This window comes from Porites lutea, chromosome 12 (assembly GCF_958299795.1).
Source record: "Porites lutea chromosome 12, jaPorLute2.1, whole genome shotgun sequence".
NCBI classification, from domain to species: domain Eukaryota; kingdom Metazoa; phylum Cnidaria; class Anthozoa; order Scleractinia; family Poritidae; genus Porites; species Porites lutea.
In genome coordinates, this window is record NC_133212.1 from 12,576,886 (window position 1) to 12,589,199 (window position 12,314).

The 12,314-nt window shown below is 37.5% G+C and overlaps 2 protein-coding genes across 2 annotated transcripts in view; both read left to right on the plus strand.

The window, feature by feature from the left end:
- LOC140921348 (uncharacterized) overlaps positions 1–12,314 on the plus strand; it is a 92,042-nt gene that overhangs the window by 16,396 nt on the left and 63,332 nt on the right. The gene's annotated exons all lie outside the window — the stretch shown is intronic.
- Positions 5,105–12,314, plus strand: part of LOC140921346 (dynein axonemal intermediate chain 4-like) — a 24,649-nt gene continuing 17,439 nt past the window's right edge. Inside the window, exons 1-6 of the mRNA XM_073371342.1 lie at positions 5,105–5,259; positions 8,133–8,322; positions 8,706–8,770; positions 9,361–9,409; positions 10,292–10,475; positions 11,313–11,374. Coding sequence (XP_073227443.1) covers positions 5,225–5,259; positions 8,133–8,322; positions 8,706–8,770; positions 9,361–9,409; positions 10,292–10,475; positions 11,313–11,374 — 585 coding nt within the window. The 5' untranslated portion in view covers positions 5,105–5,224. The remainder of the gene's footprint in view (positions 5,260–8,132; positions 8,323–8,705; positions 8,771–9,360; positions 9,410–10,291; positions 10,476–11,312; positions 11,375–12,314) is intronic.

A 12,314-nucleotide genomic window follows, 5' to 3' on the forward strand; every position in this document is an offset into this window, starting at 1 on the left:
CAAATAAGTCCATTTTGTCCCCTTAATTGACAGTTGTATTGTAGTACTTTCAATGCTATTTAAGGCTCAACCTTGAGTGTAGAGGAAACATAAAACAGCTTTTCAGGAGTGGTAATTACTGGGATTTTTTTTAAAAAAAAAGGACCCTGATGTTCATAATAATAATAATAATAATAATAATAATAATAATAATAATAATAATAATAATAATAATACCCTTTTATTAGGAAACTTTCATCACATCACTGTGGTTTTCAGAAAGGTCCTAACTTAGATTAAAAGTACTAAACTAGACTATAATAATTATAGTAAAATGAAAGATACCTAAAAATAAAAAAATGATATAAACTAAATTAAAATTGATAAAAAGCTACAATTGAAATACAAAAAGCATTAAATAAAAAAGCTGCTAAAAATGTTATATGTATCACTGTGGTTAAGTCTGTTGTTTTTCTTAATCCTTAGTACAAGAATGCATTTCTTTGGAAGTCACCAGGGTTTCAAGGTTTTTTTTTCAACAAGTATTATTTCTGCCTTGTCCCCTGGGTGGGGTATTTGTTAATTTCTTTTGGGTCACTCATACAATCAAAATAGCAAATGCCTCACATATGGCTGATAGAGGGGGAGAGGCATGTGCCAGGGGTGGGTATGCTTGTTATTGACTAAGCTACATGTATGCACACAATAATAATATTATTATCTTTTTACCCTTTAAAATAGATTGCCAGGAAAAACATAAAATTATGGCTCAGATAAATCCAAGCAAAACCCCCACCCAGCCATTTGCCATCATTTTTAATGAGCCTTTAATCAAGAATATGATTGCCGGAATTTTATCTTGATCAAGTAATTCACACTTTTCATCAAACTCCTTTTACTTTCTACAATGTAGCTAGAAGCCCTGCCCAGAATTCTATAATTTTCTGTGTCTGTTTGCAATCTTGGGCGTTTTATTTTCTTCAGTTGATCTTCAATGTGTGTGTACACAATCAAGGATTTGGCAGTTCACATTTCAGGGAGCACTTCAATCACGATTCACGGGAACAAAAAATGGCTGATCACGCCGTCACGAAAATAACCTTGCCCCTCCACCCCCCTCTATATTTGCACTTTTCGACTCTGCGAAATGTGAATACAGTGAAACCTCTATTAAGCGGACCCCCAATTAAGCGGACATCCTCTATTCAGTGGACACTAAGCCGGTCCCGAAATGAATGTCTGATATTTCCCTTTATAATGAACCACTATTCAGCTAGCCTGCATGGCAGGCGTTTGGAAGGGAAGGGGAAGGGAATTAGGGTGCGAGATCGTGTGTGAGAAAGGAGGGAGGAGGGGAATCCCTGCAAGAAAGCCATTGTTTTCGCCATCCTGCCTACTAATTAAAAAATAACAAAAATAAGGCAACTGTGAATGTCAAATAAGTCTGGCCGCGATGCACATATTCTAGTCGTATTTCTTGCACTGTTTTTATTTTGTTTTCCTAAAACAAGAACAAGTACTATAAGAAAAGTGCAAATGCGGTCGTCCATTGAAGGAACCTTCGCAACTTTCAATGCAATGTTTGTCTGAGAAAAATTAAAACAATTTTCCATCACTCTTTGAATTTCTATCAGGACGAATTGGATCTAGCGGGGCACACAAAAGCACGCTGGTAGCGGGAAAAGAAGAGCTGAACTTCAAAGCCCTGCAAGAAGGCAGCAATTCAAGTTCCTAGTGGTTTTATAGCCAGCAAGAAGAAGTCCTCAACCAAAAATCACTGACAGTTATAGATCGCTTCGTCTTTGACAACGTTGCTGTTGATAACGCGGGTCAAAAAGCGGATAACAAGCACACAGGCAGCATGATTTTTCCTTCCTTTCTTCTAGTGAGTAAAACCGACAAGCCGACAAGCCATTGATACTTTTCAAAACCATGCAGTCAGTAAAACTCATCTGCTGACAGTGCTTTTCCTTCATATGGTTCTACTTTTCTTTATCGTGTGGTTCCAGAAAATATCCATACCCCCCCCACGGAAGATCATTGGAGGGGGAGGGGGGGTTCAAAGGCAGTTATTTTCGAGGGGTTGGGGGGGTTCATTGGAAACTACTTTTCCAGAGGGTGACGAACCACGAACAAAACAATGAAAGCAACGTACAATAAGCATAAAACATATGTACGCTGTTTTAAAACAAAAATCAGTACTACTGGCCATTGAGATGAGGTTAACATCATTAGCTTTCATGTTTCTGTTTATCTTTGAGTTAGCTAGCGCTACAATCTCCAGAAGGACGATGTGTCTTTGGAACGAAGTCGAAACAATTTAAAATGGCGGACAAGACTGGAGTCTTGTCCCCAGACTTCCAGACTTCATCTCGTTTTTGTACGACCAACATTTTAGTGCTTTCACTTCTGTTCACTGAGCATCACTTTTCGCTACCTTCACATGCAGGAAACGCATTTTTGTTACGTTTCATGTTTTATCAGTGGTTATTCGGGGTAGTAACTCATAAAAAAAATGCGATGAGACAAGAGTACTTTCGTTCCCATTTCTTGCTCGATCTTCAGAAGGCCCGGCTACCTGGCTAGTAAAATTACTTCAGCAATCGTGACGATGTTCACGAAACCTAGCGCGTTGGCATGACTTTTGTGTTAGTGAAGTTTTGGTCCTTTAATAAGGATCCAGCAGAAGAAACTGACAAAATGTGTAGACAAATAAACAGCTAGAAAGGAACCTTGTAAGTTTCTGGTTTTTTTGTTTTTTTTTGCTATCGTTTTCCAAGTTGTTTAGGCGAGTGAAAGTAAAGTTCTCTTCATAACGTTCGCGTCAGAGTAAGCACAAAAACGTAGAACAATCGATGTTTTAAACTTTGCAACCCAAATGTTTAAGGTAATAAGCTTACATAAAAACAAGACAGACATAATTTGCAAATTTGATGGCGAAGAAGGTAAATGTTTAGGTGAATAATAACCTTCACAAAAGTTTTAATACATTGTTGAAATAAAATTCAACCATATTTTTGTAAATGAGTTAGTATTCATTTTCTGTTTTTTTAGAGTACCAAAACCATTTTGACATGAAGAAGTCCCCGTTTAAAAGTTTTGGAAATTCCTAGGGGGAGGGGGGGTCATCAAAGACCCCCTTGGAACGGAAAATCCCGAGGGATGGGGGGGGGGAAATCAAAGAGTCTTCTGTGGGAGGGGTATGAATATTTTCTGGAACCACACATTCTCCTTTCAAGCTGAAATTTTTGACACCTTCTAACAATGAATTCCCATAGAGAAATTTCGTCACACTTAACTAACAACATACGTTTAGTCACTCAAATGGTGTGATGTTGTTTGTGAGCAAACGAAAAAAGGAATTAAGACGAAGATTGACATTTAATTAACTCTGACCAATCACTATTTTCACGCTCAGAATCTGAGGATAGAAAATGGAGAAAACAATGGTCTCCTTGCAGGCATTCCTTTCCTTTCTCCCTCATGCGCCATTGCGCGCTCTTGCACGCCCAAATTACCCCTTCCCCTTTTAACACCTGCCACGCAGGCTACTATTCAGCGGACACCTCTATTAAGCGGATGCCGACACTAAAATAAGTTATATTTGGCTAATTTCTATTGTTAAAAACCTCTATGAAGCGGACACCAGACTGAATTGACAATAGTAGTATTGGATTACGTCCTTGAAATACATGCTGAAGTCAGTTAGTGTTTCTGCATTTACAAACAAAAAAGTTGGTCATGAAAGGTAATGAACTTTAACTCTGAATTTGCCATCCAAGGCAAAAAAAAACATTGCTTATGCCCGGGGGGGCTGGACGCAGTTGGGTTAAACTGATGGAGCATACAAGTGTAACTGCTAATTTATTTTTAAAGAGTTACACAGAAAGACTCATACAACTTCATTGTCATTGTAACTTACCAAAGCAGGAAGAAACTCTTTCACCTTCAGTCGCATTGGGATGGTTAGGCTGAACTTACACTTGAATACTTACACTTGTACTTGAATATTTCTTTGTCACTCGTTCATCGTTCGTATCTATGCTTCGTCTCTACGGTTTTAAGTGACAACGCGGTACATTGTAGACGCGGTCAGTTGAAAACCGACGGTAGGTACCTCATATATGGTTATTGTAGTGGACCGAGATATAATGTGTCTTTGGTTTGGCCTGGCCATGATCCAGATTTCAAGTACATTATACTTATATAGGTCATTATAGTCTGAAGTCGCTTAATGACTTGCTTGTTTCCTTAGAATTCAGAAACCTAATCGGGTGCTAGAGGAGAGAGGAGAGGGATTTAAGTGAAAACGCCAGCAGCTATGCAGAACGCCGTAGGTTATACTTGCCAAGTGTCACGCCTGCGGATCGAAAACTTGGATCTCACTCCTACTCAGGCCTGTGTTCCGATTTGTCACGCCTGGTCGAAAAGTTTGAGCCATTACAGCATTAACTGACATATTTTGAAAAATATATTAATTATTTAAACAAACCAGAACCAAAGAGAGAAAAGAAAAGTCTATGTGGATGATCGACTTTCTCCGAATTCTCTTTTTTTAGTAGGGAAGTCAATGTTCCTTTGTGTTCCCGTGTTCGTGTTAGACGGAACTCTTCGTAACATCTTCGGATATTATTCGACCCCTACGAAAAATCTTGGCACTCTTACTATAAAAAAATGTCACGCCTATAAATGTAATAGGTTGCGTAGCGGTCCTTTTCCGCTCTAGCCTGTTCCAGGCGTTCAGATAGTGGGGAGCGGTGCGAAGTAAAAAAGGAGGGCGAAAAAATAAAAGCGCTCTCCCCAGTCCCCCTCTACTTTTTATCGCTTTCTTCACTTCGCACCGCTCTCCACTATCTGAACGCTTGGAACAGGCTATTTCCGCTCGAGGGTCCCAGTATCTTTTATCTTTTCCACCCTTTCCCGTGTCCCGGCTCGTTCACATTTCAGACATTTGAACTTTAGTCTTTCCACCCGCGCCCAGCCCTCCCCCCAAACCCCCCGGGCTAATCCCCGGGCATTACCTTTTTTTGCCTTGGATATGTCGGTACACTATAATTAACATATATGAAGTACCTGCTTTATATATTTTTTTGTTACCAGTCTCTCCAGTTCGTTGCCCCTCCGCTTAGCAACGCTTGCAGAGACGATGGTGGAACCGTGGTGACCGTTCAGACGGTGAATTAGCCGTTTATACGTCGAAATAGAATCAAAGTATCACTTCTTTAGATTCAGAAAAGGTGCAGTCATGAACAGGAGTGAGGCGAGAAAAAAACCTCCCATGTAAGTTAAATTTTAGCCCATTATAACTTTAATAGTTTACAACTATAATTAGTTTCCTAGCCACTCAGTCAGAACTGAAGGGAAACTGATGTATACAAGAATCATTAGAAGTAAGCTTAAATGTTAAAGGACAGTACAAACAATACAATTTAAAGTCTGCTAGTTGTTTGCACTGTAACCCTGATAGGAACTGCCATTTACATCATACTAATGACTAATAATTTATTTGCAGCTACATTTCTACAAATCAATGTTCTAGTTAGAGCTGCTATAGACCTATTCACTGTTTTTTCAACTTTTGAAATGGACAAGTTAGGGAAAATCTGTCAACACCACTGAAAAGAGCACCTTAAGATTAGTAAAATTGCTATATTTGAAAGTGATACGTCTAAAGCGTGCGGAGATAGCTCCGCAAGTTGTGAAAAATTTACAGAAATTTGTATAGTGGGGGGCAAGTTTGGGCCCCCCACCATACAAATTTCTGTAAAATTTTGCAACCTTGAGGAGCTATATCTTCATTAGTTTTCAATAAATCCCCTTCAAACTTGGCAATTTTACTAATCTTAAAGCACTTGATCTTTTCAGTGTCAAAAGTTGAAAAAAAAAATGGGAAAAGGTCTTTTAATAGAAAATCAGACTTAAAAATATGTTTTTGATTATAATTTGCATTATGGCAAGAAGCAGGGCTTACTAGAACTTAATGTAGTCAGTAAAATAAAATAGTGGGAATAGGAATGAGTGGAGCTAGTCCAAGGTGATCAATATGTACCTTACAAGTGATTGAGTGAAATTGGGTGACTGACTGTGTAGCAAGAGTCCATGAGAATGATTATAGACTGAACTAGCCAATTTGTGATAACATAAGATCTTTTGAGTGTCTTTTTTTTGCTATACTTGACATGTGCTTTAGTGCCATTTTACAACAAAATTTAGTCATAAATAATGGTTTGCCTGCAACTGCCAAAATTATGAACATCTTACTGTGATGTCCTAGATTATCTGAATAATGTCTGACACACTAGACAGCTTCCAGTTGTGTCACAGACAGGAATGGGAGCTGTTGATTGTTTTTCAAGACACCTATTCACGATTCATTGTTGGTATACTGATATATTACCATTCACCTACAATCTGTATACTGTAGTGTAGGCAACCAATAAGGTTAATCACAGGATACATTGATGCTTTTTTGGAATTCTTAGCTCCCATGAGTAGCTCATTTGCTTTGTATGAGCTGCTTATTGGCTCAAACAACTTTGGCACAAAATAATATAATAATATATGTCAGTTTGAACCTTTAACAAAAGTATACTACACTGTACACAGTAACATATAGATTTAGCCAGGGCTACTAGCAGTAGCCGTTGGCTAGGAAGTGCAGGCGAAACCACTTTCATATGAATGTGAATGCCCTTTAGTTAAAGTGTCAAAAAAAGCATGATAACTGGATTGAACAACAGAGTAAACAAGACTCATATGTAATTCAACAATTTTATTAGCAGTTGCTTAGATAAAATTAGCCTGCGAAGACTGTGAAAAGCCATAAGAAAGAGATCTTGACAAACAATCAAGACAAGAAATATAATTCAAAGAAACATTTAAAAGGAGAACAATTTGACCTGTATTGAGAGTGAAGTGTCTCTGAAAATCCTGAGTCACAAATAAAAACCTTGCAGTTTTAAGCCTTAGGTTTTAAGTCGCCTTCACCATGTTTGCTATTTTTCAAGGTGAACTCCAGGCAAGAATATCGCTCGAAGCTTAATTTCTTTTTACAAACAATAGAATAACTAAACTATTTTTCCGAACATTTTCATTCTAGTTGGGGTCAGAAAATGTCTAAAGACTTTTTAAGTTCTTTACTATTCACATTTTAATACCAAGATATTGCGAATGTTCCAGTGCGAAAAGCTAAAAAAGCGTGTTAGCTGTCAGATAATTTGTCTCAAATCTGAGTACAAATGTACAAATGTGCTTAAAATGACGGCATAAACATGAAACCAGAAAAAAACACATCAAGTGCAACATAATTACTCAAGCTTACCCGAGGTCGAGATGCAGCTCAGAAACCATCCAATAAGGCCAGAATTGCTTAAGACTTTTCACATAGTCCAGCAAGGTGAAGTAAGCTTACTAACTAAGAGTAGCTTATTTTTGAAAAGGATGATGTCCGATTTTTTTTTGTTGAGCAGCACATTTCTCAACCACAACCCAATAAACTAGCAAGCCAAGAATAACAAAAGAATGTTGATAGCAGCTGTATTTCATTTTGTAGATAGATGACACAAAACTTAGTATGTCAGCTTTAGCTATCAGTAAACAAGTCTCAGATGCTGCACAAATTTTCCACACGAATCCTCTTCGCCTGTTAATTCTTACTGTATTCCTTTCCACTTCTTTCTCTTTCCTCTGATCACTCTTCACTTAATACAAGCAAATATTTGCGCCTTAATCCCAATCTTGCCCACCCAAAAAAGAAGAAAGTGAGGAACTTTATACATAAAATTGTGCACTGTATCTGATGTTTTGATTGGGTTTGTAATAGCAAAGTGTTACGCATTGAACTACACAGCCACTCAAAATTGTGTCTCCACACCGTATGATGCTACATTTTCTTATTTTAATATAGCAGTTTTGTTTACTTGAAATTGAAGCAATGTCATATATTTACAGGCTGAAAATTGAAGGACAAATTAATTTGTAAGCGCTGCATGCACTAGCCTATGAAGTGAAAATGAGTCATTGCCAATTTTAGGCATTTAAGTACAACTTGCCTGTTATTAAGTCCATGGTTGCATTGGTAAGTACATTTTCTTGAGTAACACCTTATGAGTTAAAGGCTTCTTCAATAATAGTGATTTCTTTTTCGTTTTCAGGAAGCCTGGAGTGGGAGCTACCGGTATAAACATGAATGTGAGCCGCAAAAGCAGCCACAGTTTTGGCAGCAGAAGTATCAGAACAATTGGTGGAGGTTCCAGGAATAATCTTTTCAACTCTTCAAGCCGCAAGAGTGTTGCAATTGAGTCCAGCAGAGCAGAAAAGACACAGATTAAACCTCCAGTCCAGGTGTTGTGCTAGGTTTTCCTTTGACTTGTTGTTTACAGGGTTTTCAAGGATTTGTGCTAGTGGCTATCTGCTTTTTGGTTGCTGCTATTACTTTCAAGCTTCCAAAAGGGAAGGGTGGAGTTTGTGGCCACTTGTTAGGTTTAAGTATTAACAATATAGTAGCCATGAGCCCTACAATCATTACACCGTATGTTTATAAGGACAGTTTGGTTGTGATTGAAACCATTTTAATGGCTTTGATTCAGTTGTTCTTTGGACTGACTTGCACTTCTAAACAGTAAAATCTGGAGCCATCATCTGGGCCAAATGTCATTGCTTTACATAGTGAATGAATTAAGCTAATTATGAAGCGCTATTATACATTTAATTATTTTTTGTGGCAGGTTTTTGATGACATGGGACAAGATGTCACTCCCAGAAGCCTGCTTCAAATTGATCCTACTGTGAAGTAAGGCTTGACTGCTTCTGCATGTGAGAAAATCTCAAGGATTATAATTAAAATACTTATACGGATTGAGTGAAAACTGCTGCATGGTGATGTGATTGGGATTACAACACAACAAAAGGGTTTTTTTTATAACCTACAGTACTTCTTTTTACAGTTTCTTGCAATAATAATGCTGAAAACAGCCCCCTTGAAAGTAATGTTTCACTGGAAATAACACATGATTTTTTAATTTCTGCTTTTAATTCTGTCAATATCCCAAAAGTGTGTAACATTGCCTCGTTGAAAGTAGCATTATTTCCTCAAGCATACTGTAGATTAATATGAACAGAAATGCTTGGCAGTAGTCAGTAATATAATTTGTTTGACCTTGCTTACATGTGATTCAGTAGTCCAAAAAAGAAAAATAAGTTGTTAAGGATGTATAAAGCTAATAAAAAGTTTATTGCTATTATACTGTCATTCATTATGCATACAAAATCATCAAATGTATAGAAAAGACCAAACCCCAAGTTCTTTTGTTTTTGTGCTTTTCAGATAGCCAGTGTTTACTTTTTTGTTGAGACTATACACATATCTTTTCTTTTCTACAGGAGAAACCAAAGTAATACTTTCTTCACTGGTGGAGAGTCCATTGCAACGGTATTGAAAGTTTTTTGTTGTAATAATCATTCTTCATAAATTTGAATAAAAACAAATAAATAAACATTACTGACTTTCCCCACTCGCAGCCAGTGGCTGAATTTCAGTGGAACCTGAGGGAGGTGAGAGGGCATGTCAGCATGTAAATGGTGCTATGCTGCCACTTCAGTCCGTGTTTGATTTCACACAAGACACTGGGATCTACAGTGTGTATGTCCCATACTCTTTTCGAAGGTTACAATATCAAGGGTTTTTTTACCGCTGTACGTTCCCTAAACCCAACTGTTGTGTAAGGATGAAGGACTGGACAGAGCTTGTGTCACCATCCATCGACCTGATCACCTGACCTGAGAAAGGGTGTTCAGTCACAGCTATAATTATTCATAATCTAGTCAACTAGCTTTGTAAGGACCGTCAGTTAATTGGTGGTCCAGCAGGGGGTTTGAACTCACACACCCCTGCTCAGCAAAATCAACACTCTTCCAACTGAACTAACTTAACAGGCTGGCACAAGGCATAAAAAGGCATAAAGGTAAAAGGTATAAAACGATGGAGATAATACAGTCATTGTCATACTCTTGAACTCCCTACACGTTTTAATGAAAAAACCTAAAGCCTGAGAAAATGTACCTCTTTTGGGTGGAGTCTTCCCTTATAGGCCATCATGGGGACTAACTCTCCCAGGTCAAACATTTACATATACCCCCAACCACTGCACAGCTGATTCATATAGCCGCAATCAAGGAAGAGCTGTTTCCATTTAATCGTGGGGATCGCTGAGGTTTCATTTTCAGTGACCCTCATGATCATGATAATTGAAACCACAGGAAGCCTTTGGAACAGGGGTTCAAACTGTAACTTTATTTTGTGTTTTTGTGGTAGCCTTCTGTTGCATCTGAAATGACTGGTCAATCATTTTATGCTGCCAGCAGCGCTAGTATGTATGGAGGATTTTCTCGATCAGTGTTTGGCTCTGTATCTGGAAGATCTTCTCCTGAATCTGTCAGTGAGGATCTTGCAGAACCAAGCTCTGGGTATCGTGACAAATTTGCTGCATCACTTGGAGGTAATTACGTAAAATTAATAATATAAGAAGAAAATTTGTTATGATTGACTATTTAGATTTGAAGTACTATTAACCTAGCCTCTCCGAGATATAATCGCCACACTGAAGGAGGAAGAACTTTTATCATCACGACCGTGCAAATCATACGTGAAAAGTTTAGCATTGTCTTTAAGACAAAGAGACTCGGTAAATTCTTTTAAACAATCGTTGTGGAATAAATTTTTCACTCAACAGCAGACTCTTGCTCATATTCTTATTTAACTTGTTCGATAAGTTTAGACCAGATTATACAGCTTTTCTTCTTTTTTTTTATATAGTTCAGTAGTATCTATGTTATTTAGATTTTTAGATTATTTAGTTGTATCCTGTATTTTATATAGTTTAGTGTTATATATTTAATTTTTTATTTCATTATTTTTTTAATTTGTTATTTTAGAAGGCCAAAAGTGTATTTTAAGCTTTTTCTATTTAGAGTCAACCCTCATTAAACAAAGTCTGTCTTATCTTATCTTATGTGTGCAGATAAAGCTAACATACGAATAGCTTGGATGGGGATCATGAATTTATTATATTGTTATATTATATTGTCATTATTATTATATTGACTTCCTATCTGTCCATCATTTGTGTGTTGTTAGTATAATATGCCCGTCAGAATCTGAACTTTAGCTTTGTAGCCAACTGTTGAGTAAAACTTAGAATTTACCAATCGCAACATTACTTTCAGTTTTCTTGCTGTAAGAGACATTCCCGCCGGTGGGAATAGAATTAATATGTTTTAATAGTTTTATTGTTTTCACCAATGAATTTCTCAAAAATCATCTTGGCCATCTGTAGATATTCAGACACGTCCCACGCTGGTTAGAGAAGAGCTTACGGAAGCAGATCTTGATAAAATGGTATGAAAATTATACTTTAATTCTTTTTTGTTAGTGATCGGTTTCAACTCCTTAGTTTTCGTTCGGCCGACTACGAAGCATCCAGCTACACGCGAGAAAAAACCTCTCGTATCCAGGGTAATTGATTGGTTAATTGAGTCAGTCAAGAGTAGTGGGTCACTACAGGCCTTTTGAATAAGTTGGTCACGTGATCAACTTTTGGTAAAAGCGAAAACAGTTTGCTTTTGAAAAAAATTGTTAGACGAGCTGAAAGAGCATATTAAAATAGGGTAGCCTGTAAATTTTCAGCCGTATTTGTATGACAAACAACTTTTGCCACCCAGTCACGCTTGAATGGTTTTCCATACAATCTTGTAAATTTCGAAATTTTCAAACTGTCGTGAAATATTTCCTTAAGCATTACGGGGCTCAAATCTCCTTTTAATTCATAAAAGGCCCTTTGAGCCCTTAAATGTGTAAGAGAAAGATTTAACGACAGTTTAAAATTTTCAGATTTACAAGGAGTTGTATGGAAAACCACTGAAGCGTGACTGGCTGAGTTATTTTTCTCATACAGATCCTTCTAATTTGATCGAATTTAACGCCCCGACGGGCAAATAATACTTTGATTTGCATGTGGTACCGAAGTCGCTTTAGACGCACAGCAAGCTAGAGTCGGCAGTTACCTCCAAATAGAAAAATGGAAGCAATTTTTCGTGGCACTTTATTCACTACTCCTGAATGTATAGAGAAAAAAACTATGTCGATGAAGGAGGATTTATACCTCCATTTATTGGCGAATCGGCAAAGAGCTGCCAAACACATATAAAATCTCTCGTCTTCGTCTAGATTCATTTACTAAAACGTTTTGGATCGAGACCTTGATGATGCCTCCACATCTGGAGAATGAAAAAGCGTCCACGTACGTTTTACGTGATGCCCTCACTCAGGAGTGAATACC